At 41.2% G+C, this 25860-nt stretch overlaps 1 protein-coding gene across 5 annotated transcripts in view; it reads left to right on the forward strand.

Moving 5' to 3' along the window:
- ADCY1 (adenylate cyclase 1) overlaps positions 1-25860 on the forward strand; it is a 169239-nt gene that overhangs the window by 54023 nt on the left and 89356 nt on the right. For all 5 annotated transcript variants that reach the window (XR_006166890.1, XM_042806792.1, XM_042806793.1 and 2 more), the window contains exon 3: positions 9730-9848. Coding sequence is in view for 4 of the 5 variants with exons in the window: in XM_042806792.1 (XP_042662726.1) it covers positions 9730-9848 (119 nt within the window). In the remaining variant the exon portion in view is untranslated. The remainder of the gene's footprint in view (positions 1-9729; positions 9849-25860) is intronic.

The following is a 25860-nucleotide window of genomic DNA, read 5'->3' on the forward strand; positions in this document are numbered from 1 at the left end:
ATCTCACCCAGCCACATGTGCAGTTAGCCAAATGGTTCCTGAGCTGTTATGTTACTTCTTAAGCATAGATTATCTCCATGAATAGGAAAGCTAGGCACTTCGCTTTCATTCCCGTGTGCAACAGTTTGCACACATGTACTCTCATCAATGTTTTTGCCTGTTCCTTTTGGTCAACCTTCTGTGAAAGAAAAGAGCTAGACTGTATCCCATTAACTAGCAAAAAAAATGCGTTCTAAGGTAAATCTTTTTCTCAGGATTGCTGTTCTAGAGTGAACATCTGTCTGTCATGTAATTTAAATTCTTTCCAAGGTTTCTGTTCCCCATTACCTCTTCAATATAAACTGATTTCATTTGGAATTTAGTTTCCCTTCAGACACATTTGATTAGGAATTTCCCAGTTGGACAAGGTAATAATGAGCTAAATCTGAGTCACGCTTGTTATTTTAAGTGAGTGAATACACTTATTTCTTCCTTAGTATGTTTTTGGTTGGTCCTTATTTTTCCTTCTTTGGAAGGCAATGAGATTTTCTGCTGATGAGTTAGGTTCACTCCCCTGCTCTGTGGAGACAAAATAAGGACAAGTAGCAAAAGACAAGGGCTTTTAGATTTTTCTAATCTAGATTAAAATGTCATTAGGACATGTCTTACATGTATTTTTATTGTTGTCCACAGAATTGTTTTCACTTATAGAAGTGTCTAAATCATAGCAAAAAGCTAACTAATGCTTTTTCTAACCTAGATTATAAAAATTCTAAATTTTTCAAAGGAAAGTATTCTCAGTCGCTGGAGTTTTTGGCACCTATTTCATTTTGTTGTTTTGCACTGTCATTTGCTTTCATACTGCTAAAGGCATCTGTGGTTTTTGAAAAAGAAAATGCTAACTGCTCACCACTTAATGTGTCTTTCTTAGGTTCTCAAATTACTGCGTTTGACTTCAGGTTCCTGGTTTGTTAAAATCCTTAGTCTGCTTATACCCACTAGTGAGCTCAGTTTTTATCACTAGCAGTCAAAAAGTTTACCTTCATTGAAGAGTTCTTGCTTGTTCCACCACCAGCAAAGATCTGTAAGAATTTTTGAGAAATGTTCTTCGAGAAAAATCCCACTATCCAGGGACTGGAGGATTAGTGAAGGCAGAAGAGGGCAATAGGTCTACCTTGCAGAAGGTTGAGCTCTACGACTTTCACTTCCTGAGGAATACCTATGTGCCTAGCCCAAGTATTTGGTGTTACACTGGTGAATCAAACCAGACATGGCTGTGGACTGGAAAGAGGTGAACCTGTAACTGCAGAGGAAGCTCAGTACAGCGGGGATAAGCCAGTGAGGCTCTGTCTGATCTTCCATTTACCCTGGAAGCGGGTAGCATCCGTGAAGCTGATGCTGCTTGTGATGCCATCTCCCTAGCACCTTCAAGAGAAACGGAGAGAGACATAGGGACAGGATTGTTCACATCGCTCTGTGCGGCACTTCAGCCTCCATCAAAACAGAGCTCACGTGTCTTGGCTGCAGGCCTGCCTAGGAATTCCATTAGCACTTCTGTGTTCCCTCTGATCAGAACATTGACAGATGATTGGTACTCTTTCTAATCGTTTTTAAGGCCCCTCTTTATTTGAATCAGAAAAGGCTTTTTATAAAGAAACTACATTTTTGGAACTTGTGCTGTAAGTGTGTTTTTCTGTTTTCAACATATATACTCAACACATAAGCATACTGTCAGTGCTATTATGAGGGAATCATTTCACTGAAAGGTGAAACCTGGCCTTTTTGACTCTGCGAAAGAATAGGCAAATGTTTTCTTTCCATATAGGAAGATTTAAAATGGTATGTGCCAAAAAAAGTTTAATCTTCATTAGTATGCCCTCAAGAACTCACTTATTAAAATCCTACTGAAGCTTGATAGATAGAAACAAAGACACTTACTAAACTAACATTTAATAAATAAGAAAAACTTCAAAAACTCCCATTTGCTTTTTTTTTGTTTGTTTTACTAGCTGTTATTTTCATGTATGCCATATTACAATCTTCCCATGCCCACTAACCTTCTCTAAATGTTTCCATGGTTGGTATCATGTCTTTGCTGACCCATACATCTTTTGAACAGAACAGTGATCCAAGAACAAAATATGCTGTGTTGAGACTATATGCTTTACCTCCTAACTCCAGTTCCTCAAAAGAACACCGAGTTTGAGTATATTTGAAATTTGTGTTTTGAGGATATGATTCCATAATTGCTGCTCTTTTTGTCACTGGCAGTTGCACCCAAGGAATTTTTCAGACCTCTCTTTTCCTTCCCGATGTTCATTGCGAAAGGCAAAGGATTTTGCTACTGCTTTGTTTTTTTTCCTTGCCTTGTCTTGTTTTTCTCTATCTGTTTCTGCCTTCAGCGAGCAGAAGAGACAAACAATGCAGTGTTCCACACCTAGTTTGAAGGCGTCGCTTTGAAGAGATAATCACTGCTGGAGTTGAGAAACACCAGTACTGCAGAAATGCTGTTCCTTCTTCCTTGCAACACAAAAGAAGGGTTCCAAGTTATCTGTTCTAGAGAATGGTCTGATTATTTCTGTATGTCTACTTGCCTGAACAATAGTGAGGCAAATAAAGATGCCTTAAGTATAAAGGCAGTTTATTTGCATGAATTTAGCTTCTTCTTGCTCAAGTTTGCTTCCAATAGGAAGATTTCCATTAACTGAAATGAATACCATCTTTTCCTGTCAAGTTTTCTGTGATAGTTTTGTGGATACATTGAATTTTGCCAGTTCGGTATCAGAGAGAGTGAATACTAACGATATGGGATGAAAGTAAAAAGATTAATGGTAGGCTGATGTTGCAGTCATTTATTCATTGCCAGTTTATATCTGGTGTCAATGCTGTTAGCTTGCCTTTCTGAAGATTAATCCTTGCTGATATATTTCTAGAGCATTCTGATTTAATAGATATGAAGGCATCCAGGAAAACAGGCTATGCTTTTTATACTTTTAGCTTCCTTGTTTATCCTTACAGCCTTTCTCTGTTCTTGTTCCTGTTTGAACAAGATTTGTGGAGCTGATCTCAAGTTATCCTACTGGCAATCTTTCAGTCCATTTTGGAATCACACTTGCCTTTTTAGGGTATCGTCACATAAATAACTCTGTAGCCATTCCATGGTCAGTGGGTATCCAGGGCTTTTTTACATGCAGAGGGTTTCCAACTTGTTTCATCTCATGTGCTTTTGTAATGAGTACCTAAACGACATAACGTACTGCTGAGTTTTTCCCATTCTTATCATTCCACTTTTTGTATGCTGTCCTGTGAACTTTGTACCTTCAAGCAGTTTTATGGTCTCTTTATGGCCACTCTCCAGACTGACACTTCTGCACTCCATGCTGCCCACTGATCTCTCTGGTTTAGGCAAGACTTCACTCTCCCCTAATTCTTTCACAAAGTCTTACCTTCTCTGTTGTAACTAACAACGTTCCCTGTGGAACCCATTGATGCCTCATTAAACACTATGCTGAATGATATATCCTGCTTTTCTTTTATTTAAACAAAAATAAGCAGTTAACCATAAAAAGATGTCAGAGTGGTCTAGTACAGGTCTACTCATCCTGAATCCATCTTGCAGTTCATACATGGTATATTGATCATCTACCATACCACTGTGTTGTTAGCCATCCTCTCAATACTCAAAATCTGTGCACTAAAAGGCAGCTTTATGGATGACCTTTTATGATTATGATTGTAATAATGACTTACCGATAAATATAGTTTTCCAAGAAATATCAGGAACGTTCTGAAACATTGCCACCTTGTGGCTTTTAAAAAATCACCATCTTTAACGGTGTTTTTTCTTGTACTTATTTGGAAGAAAGGGCATAGCATAGTTTAATTTAAAATAATTCACTAGTGAAATCTGTTTTCCAGTTTACAGGAACTATATATGAATCCTAGTAGTTTTACACAAAGTTGTTCTTCCACGCACTGCACTAGGCTTCTTTTCTCTCTCATTTTTTTTGTTTTTTTTGGGGGGGGAATTAAAATGGCTGTGCAGTGTAATATAGGGATGGCGGAGACCATAAACCCACTAAGAAGTAACTTTTAAAATTATACAAGAGTGAACTTATCAAGGTACAATTAGGTAGCAGGTGGTAATATTTAGGAGGTACCTTGGATTCCCTGCTGACCAAGTAGAAGCTGAACCTCAAAATTATATAGATGAGTAGACTTTGAAACAGTCTTATTAATATTTTATATGCATGTCTGATGCTTGTTTTCTCCAGGAAAAAAATGCTTTTTAAATATGGTGGCACTTTCCATTTAAGTATAGCAATAACAAAAGATCTGTGGTAGACTGTAAAAATTTGTGGGTTAGATTTCATGTTTTGTACTGTAAAAAACCTTGTAGAGTAGATGATCAAAATGCTCCTTTCCTTTGTGAGCTCCTTTTCCTGATAATCATCGCTGCTGGAGTGTTATTACAACAAACAAAAATACTCATATTTTATCAGCCAGGAAACAAAAGTACCAAACCTGTTTTTGTTGCATGCTTCTCCTTTCTTTTAAAGTCTCTATGAAAATGCAAAAAGCAGTGGAACGTGAGCATGCAGTCTATTCCAAATAATGTGGTTCAGTGCCAGGGAGTCTGAGAAAGGATCAGGACCTGGAGTGCCGTCCAGAGTTAGTGCTTTCCCCAGCATGAGTTTGGGGACTTCTGAGCCCTGTTTTGAGCAGCTCCAGGAGGCAGAGGTGTCTGCCAGGCCAGGGTCGGGCCCAGGCAGCAGCCCCATTACTGTCCTGTGCTCGTGGGATTGGAAAGCATACAAAACAGTAAATTTTTCTGCACGGCCCTTCAGCAGGTCCAGACTGCAATTTCGTTCTCAAAATGAATTCCACTAGATGTGCATACACAGCCGCGTGAGAGGACAAGGAGCAATGAGATTCAAAGAACCAGAGAAACATGAGAGCCCACAGCTTTGAGGCAATGCTAGTTCCTCTGGTTGCTTCTCTTCTGTGTCTCAGAAAAAAATGACAACTGTTCCCTTTGATAAAATAGTCTGCACTGACTACTAATAGCATTTCCTTTTTCGTTTTGTTCTGTTTTGGTTTTTTTTTTTCTGTATCTCATATGGTAATCTACAGGAATACAATTTAGCATGGAGAAGCACAGCAAATATATCCACTTTATGGGTAGAAAGTTGTAAGGGTCCATGCAGCTGCACAGCAGGCAGTGAGAAAGAAAGGAGAGGATGCTGGCTGGGAGCATTAAGACATTTTTCTGCTTTTCAGCCTTCTTTTCTGATGAAGGGAGAGTGGATTCATAAATGATTTACGACTCGCTGAAGGAATTTTAAAAAGTATCACAGTCATTCCCCATACAGATGTGAAAATAAATCATTTTAAAAATAGGAATAGAATGTGGTATTGAACTGGATAGTATTGTTTGGGGACCTGCATGAAATTATTATAAATCAAGGTGAAAACTTCAAAGAGACTTTGAGAAAGTCGTAACTTTTTGGAAGAAGCAGTAAAATAAGAAAGACAATTATTTTTAAGATGGAAGGGGGACAGGCATCTTCATTTGGAGACAGGCACAAGAAGTGTATTAGGAGCATGCACTGGGGACTCCCATAAAAGCAGAGCTGGGGCACAGGTGGGAGAAACTGTCCAGGCCAGGGATGGGGATGGGAGAGGGAGTTGTGCTGAGAAGCCTCCAAAGTGGAGAAAACCGAAGAGAGCGTTGAGGCAGAGTAGAACATGCAGATGATGGAAACTCTTGGTTAAACAGTCTCTGTTGTCTGCTTGCTTCTTTCCGCTTCCCCTCTAAGGAATCACACAACTGCTAGAGGGTGGGAACCTTGAGCTCTGCTGCTATTACAGAAGCCACCCTTGCGTGTGTTAAGGCGACAGGATGGCTTCAGGCCTCCCCAGGAAGCCACGGGCACCCTCCGCTTCTGATCTTTGTGCTGTTGTCCCCCTTGGTACACAACGGTCAGAAGGGACCTCTGGAGATCCTCCAGTCCAACCATCACCTCAAAGCAGGACTGCCAGCTACACCGGGCCTGGTCAGCTGTGGATTTGTCCAGCCAAGTCTTGAATAACTGCGAGATTATTAAAGTTTTTCTCCCGGTCTAACCCAGAGTGAGAATTGCAATACAGGATCTTGTGCTTGCATTTAGGGTTGAGAATGTCCCAAACAACGATCAGTAATGTAGGCTTATTCTGTCCATTAACAATGGGAAACAAATTTTTTTTCCTACCATTTCTCTGCCTTTGCATATTTTCCTTCTTTGTCATGTGCATAATGGCGCTAGTTGTTGAATAGTGCCAAGGTAATACTAAGCAATTCCTAATTGGCTTGGTATGCACATTTTAACTTGCCTTGGAGTCAAATGAATGTTTGTTCCTTCTCATATTTCTCGCAATGCTTCACTGCTGTGAGAGAAAGAAATCTGGATGTTTTTCTGAATCAAGTGTCCTTTTCAAAATTAATTAAGCCTTCGTTAATGATGCAGAAATCCTCATTAATGAGGATAAGTCAGTTAGCTGAGGCAGCCCAGTTTAGCATTCCAAATCCCAGGCTAGGACTGGCAATTTAAAATACAAATTTAATGAAAAGTCCCGTGAATGAAGGAGGTATATGTAATCATCTGTCATTTTATTTTCTTAGTGAGATTTGTGCAGGGAATGCAAAATCATTGACAGACAATTACAATCTCTGAAAATAGGCTTTTTTTTTCACCATGTGATTTCACTTCAGACCATGTTAATGCTGAGTGAAGATTTACATCAGGAGAAGAGAGTACAAATTCCTAAAATAGCATAAGTTGGTCATAGGGCAAAAATTCATTTTCTGGATAGAAGCCATCTGTAAGAAGCCTAAATAGCATTGTGGATCAGTGAAGGTGTGGAACCACTTTTCTCTCTACTAGGACCTGAGTTTTGGAATATGCCACATGTTGAGGCTACCTCAATACAACATCATTTGTCATCAGTAAGAAGGTCTGCAGCACGCGTGTTGTTTTATTCTAGTCAAAGTTGTTGCTAATTGATTAGTGCTCCCTGTCTCAGTGTCTCAGTTTTTTTCCGTCACCACCCATCCCTGTCAGAGGCAACAACCACTCATGCATGAATGTCACCACAAATGTGACCAGCCTTGCTCAGTGCTGTCACTTGTTCCATTCAATGCACTATGCAGCCAAGCACATCTAGTTTTTCTTTTAGTCTGTTTTTCATCTTATTTTTATAATTGGATTACCCGTACAGGAGCAAATAAAAAAGATCAGACAACAATGCTAGGACTTGCTGAATAGAGATCCAGGCAGCCCTTTCCCAAACATTCCAACACCTGTCTTTGGTGTGCATGAAATTCACTTTTGCAGCTCCAGATCACTGCATCCTTGAGCCTTCCTTAGTCTGACCTGTAGGGCAATACCACTTTGCTTGACAGATGATATTTTGCCCCAAATAAAAGAGACTTTTGTTATATTTTTTTGTAGAGAGCTAGATGCTTTCTTTCATTTATTTTCAGTGATACTATACTTTTCATTGTGGGGTTGTTTCGTGCATTTTCCAGTCTGTCCTCCAGTGACAATTCTTTACAGCTACGATGCTGCTTCCCTTCTTGACCTGAAAGGTCAGCAGTGGCTGCCCTTTGAGAAAGACATTATTGAGTCTTCCCTCACTCAGTGAGTCTGAGGCTGCTAACCCTCTTTATAAAGGCTCTACAATTCTTTCTCAGTAATCCATATTTCCCTTCCCATCCCATCCCTTCCCATGCCTTCCCTCTTCTGTGGATTATCTGTTGTATGATATGTGGTCAGCTCATTTTACAACCTCAGTATATTTAGGTTAAAGCAGTAAATCAGCTGTAAGATATGAGTCATAAAAATTACAGTATTAATTAATTAAATAATTACAGTAATTAACCATTTTCTGCCAAGATGTGAGACTGTTTGGTTAATCTGAAATTGATAGATGCATAAACTGTTAAAAAATGTTTAATTCCATCATCTTCTTTGTAATATTCTTATTATATATATAAGAACAATAGAAAATAGTTAATGATCCTTAGCCTCAAGTCCACATGATCTGCCACAAACACATGATTAACTTTAGTCGAAAGTAAGTACCAGGGCAGTTCTGCAAAGTTTAACTTATTCCTTAGTGACATAAATATTCAATGTGTCTTCTTCCAGAAGAAACTGTAAAATTAGAACCCCCGTGGGTATTATTTGGAGGTTTTGTCTGGTGAATGTCTGCATGTGAGCAACACAAAGCACTTGTCTGTGCATGTACCCTCTTCTTAGTGTTAATTGTTGATCTTTATTGATTTAATGTCATTTAAATAAAAAGAAGATGTGTTTTGGCCAAGATCCACACTTCTGTGATGTCTGGCAGCTGCCATTATGGTGGTTCTCCATCATCAGATAACAGAATCACAGAATAGTTGAGGTAGGAGGGGAACTCTGGAGGTCATCTGGTCCAACCACCCTGGTTTCCAGGATGAGCTGCTCCATCATTTTTCCAGGACTCAAGGTGGAGCTGATTGGCCTGTAGTTCCCTGAGTTCTCCTTCTTGCCCTTCTTGAAGATAGGAGTAACATTTTATTTCCTCCAGTCTTCAGGCACTTCTCCCAGCCTCCCTGTTTGATCGAAGATTATCAAGAGTGCCCTTGCAATGACATCTGCCAGCTCCCCCAGTGCTTGGTGTATTCTATCAGGGCCCATGGACATACATATGTTCAGTTCACTTAAGTATTCCCTGACCAGATCCTCTTCCACCAAGGGTACATCTGCCTTGCTCCAGCTTTTCCTCAGCTTCTCTAGAACCTGGGATTCCTGAGTCAGATTGTATGTGGTTATGGGAATTCATTCAAACTGCTGCCATGGCTGAAGCTAGCAGGTCTGATGGATAATCTTGGAACTGCATTTTAAATGGCAGGTGTTTTCTGTGTGAAAACAAAATTTAAGTAGGTATCTAAGGACACTTTATAACATCTTAGAAGACCTGCTGCATTTTCCAGGTGATACCTGTGAATGGGCCAGAATATGTGGAAAAACAACCTAAGGTCTTTATAGTCAATACTGACAAGATCCAAAACATGAGAGGTCCTTTTTCTGCATGTCAGTGACTCATGCTAAAAATCTCCCTGTGGATATAGCAAGAAGAGATGTGTTTAACCAGAGGCTTGTACTCATGCATTCCATTACTGAGCTGGCTGGAACAGACATTGCCACACTGGATAAGATGCCATTAAAATTGTACCTTTATTACTGTTCCGCCAATTCAGACAGTGGATAAATCTATCATCCACTCTTGCTACTTAATAACCAGCTGTCATAGTCCTTGTAATGTAACACTTTCATTATGTTCAGAAATAGGACACACAAAAGGATAGCAAATGATCCTGAGAAGTCTTCCCCAGACAGATAAATGCTACTAACAATAAAGTAAGTTGTTATTATTAGCATTGTGATGTTAATGAAAATTATGGACAATTACATGGTCTTGAAGCTAGCTCTTCCTTTTCTGTATAGTTTTTTGATTTTTTAATTTTTTTTCGGTGCAGATGTCTTAAAAAAGACACCCACGCAGTTTGCAGAAGTTTGAGAGAAATGGTGCATATTATTTATGCAGCAGAAATTCTCAGGAAGCAGACTACAGTAGAAAAAGATTGTCTAGTTTGCTAGTTTAAAAATTCTGAATCATGGTCATGCATTATGCCACAAAATTGATGTTGTTTACATTTTCTTTTAGGAACGTCTCTTGATGAGTCTTTTGCCCAGGAATGTTGCAATGGAAATGAAAGAAGACTTCCTGAAGCCTCCTGAAAGGATTTTCCACAAGATTTACATTCAAAGGCATGACAACGTTAGGTATGATTGATGTACCCCATGAAATAATTTAAAGCAGAGAATATTTAGTACCAGTACAGTGAAGATCTGGCATTTATTCAGAGGGGGAGAATGGATACACTGGGAAGACTTAATGGTCTTCTCAGAAGATAATGGTGAATCAGTAAATGGCTTAGAGTAGTAGTTCTGGGAGGCAGACAACTTTATGCAAGTGAGTAGTTATTCTTTTTGTACTGTATTACATTTTGGGTGAATAGGAGTATTTCTTTTGCATGGTAACTTTTACACATTTTTATTTTCCTGATAGTAAGATGGGTTACATTTAATGCAGTAAAATTTCTGGGTAATAGCATGGAAATACAAAAATGCAGAAAGAAAGTGTGGTGTACACTTAAAAAAATGTGTATTTGTCCCCATCATATGAGCATTCCTCCTCAGAGGTTATTGACTGAGGCTCAATTCTACTTCTTGCTCCTGTTTAGTGAAAGACTGTTGTGCAAGTGCTCTCACTTATTCTGGTAGTTGTTAAAGTGCAGTTTGATTTGCTATTCTTCTCTGCCCCCCCAAACAAATTCCTTAAAGGCCTTGTCTGAATGGTGTTTGTTTTACCATACTGCCTCTAGCTACTTTTTCTTCAAGTGCCTTTCTTCCACACCAAAACCAATGTCGAGTAGGTTTACTTGGTGCCACCCTTGCACTAGGCAAGGTGCAGGCTTAGTAAGTGATGCTACAGAGCTGCCTTGATTTGCACCGTGTACTCATGTGACAAAGGAGTAAATTCCCTTAGCACATCCTCCTCACCCTCATCCGCTGGTAAGTTCCTTCTCTTGGGGTTCAGTCTACCTCCCCCTGAGCTGAGACTAATATTTGCAAGGCCTGCTTCCTAGTGACCAAGCTGGTGCAACTAAAAGCATTTACGCCAATGAGGGAATCAGAGATGGCTGTGATCAGTGTGTTCAGAAGACAAACACTGACAAATTAGGTCAGTTTTACAATGTAAAGTTAAACATTACCAAATTTGTTCATTAGCAGCTCACTTGTTGCTGATGGTTAAATCTCACATAATGTTGATCACCATTACTACGTATACAAAACTCTTGGTCTTTAACAATCAATTTAAAGTTAGCTCTAATTGTACAGAACCCCAGAGCTGATGCTGCAAAGTTAGCATTGTTGGTTACAGTCTTTGATGGTTCTCAATTGCCAAAGTCAGGCTTGAGAGCTCATGCAGGAGAGAATTCAAGATCAAAGTGGGCTGTCTTCCTTCTCCAATTTTCCTTGTTTATGTTTCATGCTTTTGTGCTGTTGTCCCCCACCAACACCATTTGTCTTCTTTTATTGTTCTTGCCAATCTTCCATCCTTGGATGATGTCCTGACTATTTGCAGTCACTTGTGCTTATCTTGTCTGCTGCCTGCCAGATTTTTGTTGCTTGGGTGCCTTCTACTGTCTTTGTTTGACCCACTGGTGAGCACAATGGCTATATACTTATAAAAATTGTGTCTAGTTATGCCATCACAGTGCTATGAAATGCATGTATACTACTTTTGATTACACTTAGATTCAGGTTCAAGGTGAGTCAACTACAATTATATCCTGATAAGTATGTGTGACAGGTCTCTGCATTGGTTACAGTGTGGGTAGGCTTCTTAAACACCATGGCTTTGCAGCTGCACTAGTTGATTATAATTCTTCTGAGTCTTCTCTTGAGCTGAGATCTTTTTTAAATGTAACCTCAGGAGTACCTTTTTTTTTTTTCTACATTAAATGGTGTTTCACATAACCACTAAGGCAGCTGTGGTTTACTCACTGCTTTGATGGGCAGTTCATAAAAGATTTTGAACCTGAATACACTGTCTGGAGAGGTGAATTCATTCCTTGACATTAAAAAGGTACTTTGGGGGCAAATGGAGGCCAAGTAAAATGGTTTTATTTTAATGTCAAAGGGAAGAGAACTGAAAACAGGAGACCTCCCCTCACCATCTGTACTGTAAGAATCTGCATTACCTTTTATTTCAGTAATGCAACTACTGTATGGAAAAAAAGAAGATGGGGGAAGGGAGGGGGAAAGTGTCCCAGTAAATACCCAGCAAGATGTTCCTACCAGGTCCTGGTAGGCCGGAGTTTCACCCCAGGAGCTCTGTGACACTGGAGATCTGAAGGATGCAGGGGAAGCCGCTGCAGGTGCCACCCCGACACGAGTGTGGGAGACAGCACTACAGCATCCCACCAGGAAGTGCTGCTGGTGGTCAGTACCAATAGGATGATGCGTGCTTTACCTTTTTAAGGAGATGAAAACAACTCTTTTTTGTTTGAGTAGTGGCAGTTCAGTGCTATTTCAGGCAGACCTGAGAGACCATTCCCATATTCTCATGACTTGCCCTCATCACACCGAGCGTTCTCTAAAACACCACTATTAAAACAAAGAAACAGAAGGCCCCTCTATAGTTCTAGATTCTTGGAGTTTTAAACCCCAAATCTAGACACTGGAAAACAGAAAATGAGACCACACTTTTACCTTTCTTATTTCAATGTTTTCTCTCTTCTCCCAGCAAATATCTGGGAATGTCAGAGCATTACCCTCCAAGATATACAGGAGGAGATAGGCATGAAATTAGTAAGCTGCATGATTTTTCCACTCCCCGCCTATTAAAAAAAAAAACAAAAACAACAACAACAACAAAAAACCCTCACCAGTAACAAAACACATCTGTTTCCGTCTTATGGAACACCCATCTTTCCTATCTTCCAAATAGCTGCTTGAAAAAAGAGTCTTTAAGCATTAGATCTTGCACATGAAATATAAGACATTCATGCAGCTACCTTCTTTACCTTATCCCAGAAAAACACAGGAGTATACACTACAGTGGAGATATACATATCCCTGTAAGAAGTGAATGACGGACTGGGAGAAGATACTGGCATTTCAGATACACCATGACAACAGCCCTGGTTTATCAATCAGTTGGTAAATATTTTACCAACAATCAAATAGTTGTTGAATGACTGCCTGCAGCTGACACTGACTGCTCCTCTGGAAGGGAATGGAAACATGCATCTCCATGTTAAGCACAGAGCCCTCAGTGTTGTGTCATGCTTTGATGAGCTCTTCCCAGGTCTGTAGTAAGTTGCTCACAGATAACTCTCTTCAGTTAGAAATCACTTTTGACCTCCACCTTAGTACGCAGGATTTAATTTTTCTTTCTGCAGTAGAAAGTATTAAACTCTCCTGACATCCATTGAAGATTCCTGTGTGGAGAGGGGATCAGTTTAGAGCTTACTTTATATTTCCATCTGAGACTGTTCTGAGGGCATCAATGAATATGGTCCATAAAAGAGCACTGAATAGATGGCGTCCTACGCAGAATGACGGGAACTTGTAAGGGCCATGGGAACTGTAGTGCTTTGTGTGGGAAAGCCCTTTTCTCTTCCAAAATGCTCACATTTAGCAAATGAAAGATGCCTGCTAAGAAAGACATGTACAAGCTCTTCAAAGAGGAAGATCACTAGGCCCTTACTTTTAGAAAGAAGATAATGCTACAAGAAAAGGATGTTATCCATTTCAACCCTCTGTATGTATTTGTGCCTGCGCAAAAAACCCAAGAGATCTTTCCCAGGCAAGTTTTATTATCTTCTGTGTATGCTGTGTAAAGGATAGTGGTTAAAACAGAATATATTTATCTGTGGAACCTTCACAAGGAAAACATCAAAAGGAATCATCACAAACTGAAGAAAATCAGTCCTGTTTTTGTCAAAGAGAAAGAAATGAGGCCTTTTGTACATCTGCTACCTTGTAAAGTTTTTTTACAGAATTGCTGTACATTAGGAAATGAGTGCATGTGTTTTAAATGGAAACAAACAATGCAAATGTAAATGCAATATGCAAAACAAGACATACAAATACACATCTCATATATGTCCCAGTGAGGACACTAAATTCAAGCATCAGGAGGGTAGAATCATCACAACCAGTATAATACCTGTGCCTCATGAGTAGGAAATAGTCCATATGCAGTTCAGGAGCCATTTCAACACAGTGCAGGTGTTTCTCTTACGGGGGCGACCCTATGCACAGTCACCATGAAGGATGTGAGGACCAGATGACAGCTTACATGTGAAGACTCCCCAACAGAGCATCATTTCTGTGATGCCTGCAGAAGGTGTGCCCAGGGGGAGGACCTCCTGCAGCAGGCAGCTGAGATGCAGGAGGTCATGAGGAGGCTGCTAAGCATCAGGGAGGCTGAGAAAGAGTTAGAAAGCTGGTTCCAAGTGCAGTCTGCATGCACCCACAGCCAAACAGCCAGAAATTCCCGCACTGACACACACGGAAAGGAGAGGGGGGCAATAATGCAGAGGAGTAAAAGCTTGCAATCTCAAGGACCTGCAAGAGGAAGACTTCTCCTGAAGCCTGCTGAAGTGCCCTTTGCAGAACCGCTTCACTGCCCTGCAAACTGAAGAGGAAAGACCAATCACATCAGGGGAGATGCTGCAGCTGAGTAAGGCAGCCTGGTCTGCTCCCTGTATAACAGCTAGTGCAATTAAGAGAAGGGGATGGGTGATAGTGGTGGGTGACTCTTCTGAGAGGCATGGAGGCACCATCTGCCAACCTGACACACTCTAGAGAGGAGTGCTGCTTGCTGGATGCTCGTGACAGGGATAAGAGAGACTGCTGAACCTCGTACAGTCCACTGCTATTATCTGTTGCTGTTGGTTCACGTGGGCACCAGTGATACAGCGAGGAGCAGGCTGAGGAGTATCAAGAAGGGTGGATGACGCAGCCCTGGGAGCGGTGGCAAGGGATGCTGGAGTGCAAGTAGTTTTGTCATCAGTCCTCCCAGTCAAAGGGAAGGGGTTTCAAAGGGCCAGTCAAATCTGGCAAATCAACAATTGGTTATGGGTCTGGTGCCACAGCCAGGGGTTCAGCTATTTATACCATGGGACTCACTTTGACAAACCTGGGCTGCCAGGGTCCATCTGTCAGAGAAGGGGAAGAGCACCTTCAGCCACAGGCTTGCCAAACTGGTGAAGAGGACTTTAAATTAAAGCTGCCAGGGGAGGGGAGCCTCAATCTATCCCACTCCTACCAGTTTGATGCCGGTGGTAGCAATAAGTGCCCAGAGCCTGGAGAGGGGTCACAGGGCAGCAGGAGAGCACCTGAAGAGCAGCACAAAGGAGTTCCAGCCAGTAATTACGCCTCATTGGGGCCCAACTTAAATGCTTTTATGCAAACATACATAACATGGGAAAGAAACAGGAGGAGTTAGAGATGTGTGCACGTCTGCAGGTCTACGATCTTATTGGCACCACAGAGACGTGGTGGAATGGCTCCTATGACTGGAGTGTTAGGATGAAAGGCCACAGGCTCTGTAGGAAGGACAGGTAGGGGAGACAAGGAGGGGGGGGGCGCTTTCTGTTCCATGGCCAGGTGGAGGGCATGGAGATCTGCCTGGGGATGGATGAGGAGCTGGCCAAGGGCTTATGGGTCAGGATTAAAGGGCAGGCAGGGACAGATGATGTTATAGTGGGGGTCTGCTACAGGCCACCCAACCAGAAAGACCAAGTGGATGAGGCACTCTATAGACAGATAGGAGCAGCCTCACGTTTACAAGCCCTGGTCCTCATTGGGGAATTCAACCATCCTGATATTTTTTGGAGGGACAACATAGCAGGGCATTAGCAGTCCAGGAGGTTCCTGGAATACGTTGATGATAATTTCCTTCTCCAAGTGATAGAGGAGTCAGTGAGAGGTGCTATGCTGGAATTTGTCGTCACCAACAAAGAGGAACTGTTGGGAAATGTGAAGCTCAACAGCAGTCTTGGCTGCAGTGACCATAAAGTGGTGGAGTTCAAGAGCCTTAGGGCAGCGAGGAGGGCACACTGCAAGCTTGCTGCCCTGGACTTCAGCAGATCAGGTTTTGGCATCTTCAGGGATCTGCTTGGCAGAGTAGCATGGAATAAAACCCTGAAGGGAAGAGGGGCCCAAGAAAGCTGGTTGATATTCAAGGATCACCTCCTCCAAGCTCAGGATTTATGCATCCCAACAAAGAGGAAGGCAGGTAAGAACGCCAGGAGGCCTGCATGGATGAACAAGGAGCTCCTGGACAAGCTCAAACACAGAAAGGAAGCCTACAGAGGGTGGAAGCAAGGACAGGTAGCCTGAGAGGAATACAGAGAAACCATCTGAGCAACCAGCAATCAGGTTAGGAAGGCCAAATCCCTGATAGAATTAAATCTGGCCAGGGATGACAGGGGTAACAAGAAAAGTTTCTGTAGGTAAATCAGTGATAAAAGGAAGAGGAAGGAAAATATGGACTCTTTTCAGAAGGAAACAGGAGAGATCTGGTTACCTGGGATATGGAGAAGGATGAGGTACTCGGTGACATTTTTGCCCCAGTCTTCACCAGCAAGTGCTCCAGCCACACTGCCCAAGACACAGAAGGCAAAGGCAGGGATTGGGAGAATGAAGAGTCACCCACTGTGATCAGGTTTGAGACCATCCAAGGAACCTGAAGGTGCACAAGTCCATGGGATCTGATGAGATGCATCCACAGGTCCTGAGGGAACTGGAGGATGAAGTGGCTAAGCCGCTATCCATCATATTTGAGAAGTTGTGTCAGTCTGGTGAAGTTCCCACTGACTAGAAAAGGGGAAACATAACCCCCATTTTTAAAAAGGGAAAAAAGGAAGACCTGGGGAACTACAGGCCAGTCAGTCTCACCTCTGTGTCCTGCAAGATCATGGAGCAGATCCTACTGAAAAAGTTCTAGGACACATGGAAAATAAGGAGGTGATTGGTGGTGGCCAACATGGCTTCACTAAGGGAAAATCATGCCTAATGAATTTGGTGGCCTTCTACAACAGGGTTACAGTGTTGGTGGATAGGGGAAGAGCAACTGATGTCATCTACCTGGACTTGTGAAAAGCATTTGGCACTGTCCTGCATTACACCATTGTCTCTAAAGTGGAGAGACATGGATTTGACAAATGGATAAGGAATTGGCTGGATGTTTGCACGCAATGAGTTGTGGTCAATGGCTTCATGTCCAAGTGGTGTTCCTCAGGGGTCAATGCTGGGCCCAGTGCTGTTTAACATCTTTGGTGACATGGACAGTGGGATCAATGCACCCTCAACAAGTTCACTGACGACACCGAGCTGTGTGGTGCGGGGACACGCTGGAGGGCAGGGATGGCATCCAGAGGGACCTGGGCAGGCTGGAGAGGGGAGCCCGGGCAAACCTCATGGAGATCAACAAGGCCAAGGGCAAGGTCCTGCACATGGGTCGGGGAAATCCCAAGCACAAATCCAGGCTGGGCCATGAGTGGATTGAGAACAGCCCTGCAGAGAAGGACCTGGGGGTGTTGGCAGCTGGAAAATTGACTGTGAGCCAGCAATGTGGGCTCACAGCCCAGAACCCACCCATGCCCTGGGCTGCAGCCAGAGCATGGGGGGCAGCAGGGCCAGGGAGGGGATTCTCCCCCTCTGCTCCACTCTGGGGAGACCCCCCTGCAGTGCTGGGGCCAGCTCGGGGACCCCCAACAGCAGAAGGACACGGAGCTGCTCGAGTGGGGCCAGAGGAGGCCACAAAGATGCTGGGGGGGCTGGAGCAGCTCCCCTGGGAGGCCGGGCTGAGAGAGTTGGGGGGGTTCAGCCTGGAGAAGAGAAGGCTCCAGGGAGACCTTTGAGCGGCCTCCCAGGGCTTAAAGGGGGGACTGGGGAGGTGGGGGAGGACTCTGGATCGGGGGGGTGGGGGTAGGATGAGGGGTAAACTGAAAGAGGCTAGATTTTTGCTTTCCTATGACAGGAGGGTTGGAACTAGATGATCTTTAAGGTCCCTTCCAACCCAAACCATTCTGTAATTGATTCTATGCTCAGGTTTGTAACATAGAAGAGACAGCTCTTTCCTAAAATTAGGTTAAGTAATGTAGGATTAATATTTCTTTCTCTTATCCCTTGTCTGGCCCTACAGGGCTGAGGAATTTACAGATTACATACATATGTACAGTGGCTATTGTAAAAAACCACACTAGTCCTGACTGAATCCCTCCATGCAGCTGTAATTCAATTCAGTAATTTCAAATTGTGTTTCAGCTGAAATATATGCCCTGTACGGAGCCCTCAACACATTTTGTAGTTTTTTGCTTTTGGAATGGACTTCTCCCACTCCATTAGATATTAATGAAGCTGTTTCAACGTATACATGAATAAGTGGATGGCTGACTTGGCATGTTAACAGACAACTTCTCTCTCTGCTCCGTAACTCAAATATCATTCAAGAGAGAAACAGAAAGTGAACATTGAACTGCTACAAATTTTGTGAACCTCTGGTATGGCAATTTCATTTAGCCTGTTTTTTACAAGTGTGAAATAAAACTGGCTGCTTTGTAAGAAGAAATATTAATTTCAGGCAACACACTGCCTCGTTCAAAGCTATCAGTTAAAAGATCCCTCATGGACATTTAGAGGTTGTTGTGACCCAGTCTGAGGCTATTTATATGCAGGTATTTCTGGTTTGTCCTGTCTTCTAGAAAGCATCAGAACTCAAAAAAATTTTGAATTTAACTTATCCATTCCAATGTTTTAAAAAGCTGTAATCATGATGCCTATGAACAGGCTTTGTATGCAGTCTTGCTGAGATTGTAAGACTTCACAGTCAACTAGTTTTCATGAATGATTATTTTGTAAAAGCAACCCCCCATTTGTTTTTAGTTTTAACGGCCCTTTTTAATTCTTTGAGAGCAGTTTTTTCTTAATCACTGCAGTGAGTTATAGACCAAATTATTAATAATTTACCCTTATGGTTGAACTTTAAGAACAAAAAACCCTATAGGTTCCTTTCTAAGGCAACATATGCCATTAAAATATCGTTCTTCTTGTAAGTTGTACTCTATTTAAACAAACCACCCAAGTGGAAATAAAAAACACGACACAGAACCCCTCCTTATTTTGCTGATTATTTGTTTGTACAAGTGGATCTATTGAAACCAGCAGGACTATTCAAGTGCACAAAGCACATGAATGAGTGTTGTTAAAAGTGAACATTTACCACCTACAAGCTCTTAAATCTCTTGTGTACCCTGGCAGTATTTCTCCTTCTGAACACCCTACAGAGTGACATAGAAAAGGTTTGCTCCGTCAACGCTCACGGTTGGGAAGCAGCTTAAATCTCTTAAACCAAGAAACAGGCCTTCCACACTCCGTTTTAGGTGCAGGAGCTTCCTGCAGTGCTGCAAGAGGACTGCGGGCACTGGGCAGTGCTGGGTATGCCTGCCTACAGGGATCACAGGGGAGAAAACAGCAATACAGAAGGTCCTGCTGGGATGACTCAGGGCTTGTCAACCCAGGAATGCTCCAGACAGATAGTCAAGGAATATGAGATAATGATGTATGTAACTTGTATGCCTGTGCTAAACTGGCTCAACTAATTGTTTGTGGCAGAGATGAGAGAAATACCTGTTTATAATGCAGTTGCTCACTGCAGTGTTGCTTTGCTTTTATTCAGTATTTTTATACCAGAAGCAGTTAGAAATAGCTGCTTGTGTATCAAATCAAATAATCCGGGTAACTTTCAAAAAATCCCTTAGGAAACATCCATTAAAAATTAAAATCATGGAATCATAGAATGGTTTGGGCTGGAAGAAACCTTTAAAGATCATCTAGTCCAACCCCCCTGTCCTGGTCAGGGACATCTTTCAGTAAAGCAGGTTGCTCAAAACCCTGACCAGCCTGACCTGGGATACTTCCAGAGGTGGGCATCCACAGCTTCTCATAGTAAATAATAATAGTAAATAATGTCTTCCTTGTATCTAATCTAAATCTACACTCTTATAGTTTAAAGCCATTACTCCTTGTCCTGTCACTACAGCCTCTACTAGAAAGTTTCCGCCTTTCCTATAACCCCCCTTTCTATATTGAAAAGCCACAACAGTGTGTCCCAGAGCCTTCTCTTCTCAAGGTTGAACAGCCTCAACTCTCTCAGCCTTTCTTCATAAGAGAGGTGTTCCAGCCCTCTGACCATTTTTGTGATCCTCATCTGGACCTGCTCTAACAGGTCCAAGTCTCTCTTGGGCTGAAGACCCCTAAGCTGGATGCTGTGCTCCAGGTGGGATCTCACAAGAGCAGAGTAGAGAGGGAGAACCGCCTCCCTCAACCTGCTGGCCTTGCTTCCTTTTAGGCATCCTGGGATATAATTGGCTTTCTGGGCTGTGACCGCGCATTGCCAACTCATGTCCGATATTTCATCCACCAGTACCCCCCAGTCCTCCTCCGCAGGGCTGCTCTCCACCCATTCATCCCTCAGCCTGGACTTGTGCTTGGGATTGCCCTGACCCATGCGCAGGACCTTGCACTTGGCCTTGTTGAACTTCCTGAGGTTCACATGGCCCACACTCCTCAAACCCGTCAGGGTCCCTCAGGGTGGCATCACTTGCCTGTAGCATTTCAACCTCACCACACAGCTTGATGTCATCCGCAGACTTGCTGAGGGTGCGCTCGTGCCTGCTATGTCATTAATAAATCAGGAGGGAAACAAATAGTCAAAAGAAAAACACTGCTCTTCAATGCTTACAAATCTGTTTTTACACATTATGATATTGGTATCTATCACATAAGCTTTTTTGCAGTAGTCTGTGGGGCATAGTACAGTCCTATAATAAATTTACATGGACATTAGAATTTGGGTATGTTGTCTGTGTGTGGAGTGTCTAGCAGGAACTGTTCATCAGTACTTGTAGATGTAATTACTGTACACTGTGATCGGAGGAACTGTTTTTTCAAGTTTTTTTTTAAAATGTTATCTTTTCAGAAAGCTAGGTGTGTTTCATGAAGAAAGGAAGAAGTACTCTAAGATCAGAGGGAAAGATGCAGCACAGCAGTTGTAACAGGAAATGCTCTGCAGCAAACAAAGCTCATTTGAAGAAATTTATTTGCAAATTTGGTGATTTTTGCAGTTGCAGATAACTTCTTGAGATTATGTAAATTTCAAAATTTTTTAGACATAACTGTTGTAAGATCATTTAGTATTAGTAACTAAACCAAGACATTTATATATGAAATATTATTAATGAAAAAAATGGGTAGCTTTCTGTCAAAAATAAGCTAACTTTCCTATTGAATATAGAAAGCTGACTATGTAAATGTTAGAGACAGGCCATGTTTTCAGGGGGAACTACTTCGTCTACAATCTAGAAATCAATATATTTAAAATAAACTTTAAAACTAATACATTATTATAGAAAAAAAAAAAAGTACTTTTAAGCTCATTTCACTAAATGAGAGTAATATCAGTCGAAAGTTTCAGAAAATAGCTACAGAAAAGCTGGAGTCAAAACTGGGCTTTAGCCTTGCCTTTGGTGCAGCTGCACCAACGAGCAGTTGTTAGCTATGAGCAGAAAGTGTTGCAGGAAAGATGGGGGTTTTAAGTCGTGGAAGGGTAACTCTGGCTGTTAGTTTGAGAAAGAAAACCACTGGCAAAAGTGTATTTTGCATCTCAGATAAAGTGATCAGAAAGAAAGATTTCAAACCAGTCTCCTGCTGCTGTCTTGTGCTTTAGCAATACTCAGTGTATGTTCCTTCCACCATCTGTAAGCAAGCAGGCAGCGGTGTAAGGAAACCTCTAACCCAGGACAGCGCTGCTCCTGCAACACAGCGGCAGCATGCAGACTTCAAAATCAAGAGCAGAGAAGAAGTTTGACAAAGCTCTGCTCCGGAATTGATTATTTCCCCCCCTAGGATTTAATTAGAATACTGACATGCTGTTGTAATTTACGATGCTAATAACTTGTCGGTCTAAACACCAAAGTGGGTTAAGATTTTACCAGATTAGCTAAAATTCCTGATCCTGTGAGTTTACCGGTAAAATCCTGGTATGACTGAAAACTACAGGGCAGATGCTGAATATCTCAAAGATCGGGATTGTAGTTTTTTGTATAGCCCACAAGCCAAGAGAATGATAGCTCCTTGGAGTCCCTTTGCTCAGCTGTGGGACAGAGGGCTCGGGGCATTGCTGAGCCCCTGGGCAGCGGGGCAACACCGGGTTTAGCACTGTAGTAACTACTTAGCCTTGCTAACCATCACTTTTACATCACTTCTCACGGAGAGCTGCGCTTGAATCATGTGCAAGCTATGCTGTTCAACAAACAGAAGTAACCTTTGCCCTTTGTTTTCACTTCATTTCCACTTTCATTTCTCTTCTCTCTTTAATAGTTGCAGTTTGAGATTGGGTTTGGTTTGTTTGTGTTTGGTTTTGTTTTTTTTTTTTTCACCAGAAAGCCCCAATGGCATAGTTAGGATTTCTGTGGAATTAAAGCAGGGAAAGTCATATCCCTGAATGGTCGTTAAGACAAACAATTGTTAATGGATATCTTCTCACTTCTTGTTTCTATATGTGGTTTTGTTTTGTTTTGTTTTTTTTTACAATACTATTACTTATCAATCACTGTGAAGTATCCTTTTGTATACCATATCATTATGAGGACTCTTTCATGCATAACTAAGGTAGCCCAAGTTTACTCTAGTTTAATCCTCTCTGAGGATGTGAACCTCCATGGTAATTAGCAATTAAGTTACAGTGAACCAAGGCTATTTTGCTCTTGAATTAATGCATCTACAGGATTGATTAATGTGCTGCAGCAATGAAGTTGCTTTGTCTTAACTTTTCTAAGTATATTGATGTTAGACATGGCCTACTTTTAAAACTCTTGTTATTTTTGTGTGAATAATATAATATATATAGTATAAAAAGGAATTTCAGTGCTAATTTGTGTTCTACTGAGAAAGAGGTGGGGACTTGGACTTTGAAAATAGTTGAATGTATTTGAAAATATGGTTTGGACCTGGAAGCACCTCAGGCATATCACTGGAATTCTGGCACTGTGTATTTTATCATTTCTCTCTTTAGTATCCTTACAATTTTCATGGCCATAGCAAAAATTATAGTATCTTTTCTGTTCTCACCCCCTGTGGCAGATTTTGCCACCTCCTGATACAGACCTTCTGTGTCCTTTATGTTCCAAAAACCTGAGCAGGACATAACAGGGGAAGAAAAAGTTTATTACATCAGATGGGTGATTTAACTCCATAGTCAGAACTCCATGTCACTGTCCGAGATGCTGCTCTAAATTGTTTTAGACATTGTACAATAAAGAGTGAGTGTTGGTGCTGCCCCACAATACTTGTAGTCCAAGTAGTAAGGAAAGAGGCAACAGATGGACGCAGATAGGTGAAGAAGTACAAGAGATGATATTGGTCAGCACCCTAGCTAAAATAAAATGATCCAGCTAATGCATTTCAATGCCATTTTTAGAATATCAGAGCTCTCTGTGTGACAACAGGCCGTGGAAGCAATAGGCTCGCAGTCCCAGTTGCACTTTGGGTCTGCAAAGCCCCTGCCCATCCACTGCCTGTTTCCTACTATCCCTGTTGAAAAATCACATTTGGTCACATATATTTCAGCCTACTTTAAAAAGAAAGGCAGCAGCAGCTATGGTTGTACCATTTCATGGTGGTAGAAAGGAGTAGAATATATCTTAAAAAAAGGCAAGGCTTGTACTCACGGCATTGCACCCATCTGTGTCATGTCCAGACACGGGAGCTATACATTGCACATTTTAAGAATATTGTATTAAAAAACTTACATATTTTGTAAGAAAGCAGTTGCAATTTTTTTTAAAAACTCTTATGCCAAGGAAGTGCAACAGTAATCATATTACCTCACCTATTCCATTAATTTTAAAATATATACATGTAGTTAACTGCAGTATGAAATAGTTCACAAGCATAACTGAACTACAGCTATGTCTCAGCACACAATAATTACATATTTTACCTAAATTTGTAATTACTTATTCAGTTATGTATTGTGGGTACTTTTATGAACTTCACTTTTTTGTATAATTACCAGTGGTTTGAATGAAATGCTGAGGGCTAACTATTTTTTAAATGTTAAAAGGATTAGCAAGGATCCTGTGCTTACTTATTAAGGCAGTTGTATGTAAAATAAATTTCTTTTTAACTGAATAATTATACATGAATGTATTTACTGTGCTTAACTAATTGAGAAGCTTTGATATAAGTGTATATGTTGACAGTGTAATGGTTGCTCTCTTAGTTGTTAAGACGTTGCTATATAGTCTCCACAAATACTGGACATTTCTGGTTTGTGTGTATGTGTATGCTCTTCATTGTTAAATACCTTGGTAAATAGATAACATTGTTATTATCTTAAAGGCCTAACCCCCTATCCCAAATGCTAATTTTTTTCAAGTGGACATTGTTGGTGCTACAGGAGCTATTACTGCTATTGCAAATGTGGTTAGAGAGGAAAATAAAAGTGGACTGACATTTAAAATGGAAATAGCAAAATAAAAACAATCAAAATGTAGAATGTAAAATGTCAGATGTTAAAATGGCAGAGAGGCTAGCAGAAACTGTTATTATAAAATCTTATCTATACTCCCTCTTCATACCAACAGTATCTAATTAAAAACTCAAAACTACATGACATGTTGGATTGCAACAATTGTAGTAGTTGTTTTTTCCCACTGTGTCTTTCTCAACTGCATGAATTCTGATGCAAATTTAGGTCATAAAGCAAATGGGTTATGAAGCAAACTGTATGAAAGACCTTGATGCACCTTTAAGTACATTGAAAATCTTCAACAAATTTAGGAGGAAAATTTCATATTAACCTATGAATTTCCAGAAAGACCAATCCAGGTCTATCAAACAACAGGGATGTCAATTAAGAAAATAAGTAGATCTCCGTGGGCAAATATGCAGAGCACTTTGCTGGTGATATTGCACTCTTTTAATGCCTTTTACCTTACCCATCACTTGGTTGATTCACATTCGTGATAGCAGAGACACACATCAAAAAAATAACTAAAAGCTGAATGCTTTATTTTAAGAAGACTTTTTGTTGTGTTTAAACAGCATAGGAATGGAAATAGTTATTTTTTCCCTGAATTGAGGCCATCTTTAGCAATGTCTCATAAATCATGCTCAAAGGAGAAGAGAGTGGGGAGACTACCCAAAGGATTACGATGACAACATAAAGGCTTTTTTTGTAGATTAAAGCCATTGAATTTTGAATGAGTCGGTTTTGTGCTGGGATAGGTTACCTAACCTGCTCTGGTGGACAAGGGATTTTAGCAACTGGGTTAAATGAAATTATAGAAATACGGTCAGAGTCAGGAGTTGCATTTGCTCTTTTTTTGTCGCTTATTGGGAGAGTTCAGACTTGCTTATAATGAATGGGAAGCAGTAGACTTGTTAGTCCTGGTTTTCTAGCATCTGCTATTTTATCTGTAGAGTGAAGGTTTGTTGAGGGTAAAGGGAGTATGTAATGCTTAATTTAACTTAGTTTTACACTATGTCAAGTATACCTAGGCCACGTAGTGTGGGGCTGTCTGTCAGCATTTGCATAAATAAAGACTTGTTTGACATTTATAGTCTAGGTGTTTGAGATAAATGCACTAGGTTTCTGCAGTGGGCTCCAGGTTTCTGTTAACAGATGAAGGAACCTAAATAATTAAAAGGATTATAGCTCCATACTTTCTTGAGTTTTGGGATCTACACAAGAATATTTATTCTCTTTGTCACAGTAGTATCTATGTTTCTTTCAGCTACCTCCCTTTGTCATCACAGATGAGTAGGGATTGTTAAAGCAGATTAAACTGCTGGACGTTAAACTCTTGCTAACACTGATGGAAACTGGACACTTCCCTGGGCCACGAAGCACAGAGCAGAGAAGCCTGGCCCGACACTGTGGGTGTTATCTCCTCACAGGGAGCAGTAAGACCACATCACGGAGTTATCATACACAAGTTATCAACTCCTGTCTTTCGGTACTTAGTAAACCACATGCAAGGTTTATCAATTTGGCTGTGGAACTCTACCAGTGCAAAAACTGTCCTTGAAACCAGACAAGCTGAGAAGATCCTAGCTGTAAAGAGGAGAAGCAAGTGTTCTCTGTGCTCCTGCAGTGCTCACAGGGGAACCTCATGAATGAGGTGCTTTGCTATATCTACACCTGGTA

This window comes from Tyto alba, unplaced genomic scaffold (assembly GCF_018691265.1).
Source record: "Tyto alba isolate M040663 unplaced genomic scaffold, T.alba_DEE_v4.0 Super-Scaffold_48, whole genome shotgun sequence".
Lineage (NCBI taxonomy): Eukaryota > Metazoa > Chordata > Aves > Strigiformes > Tytonidae > Tyto > Tyto alba.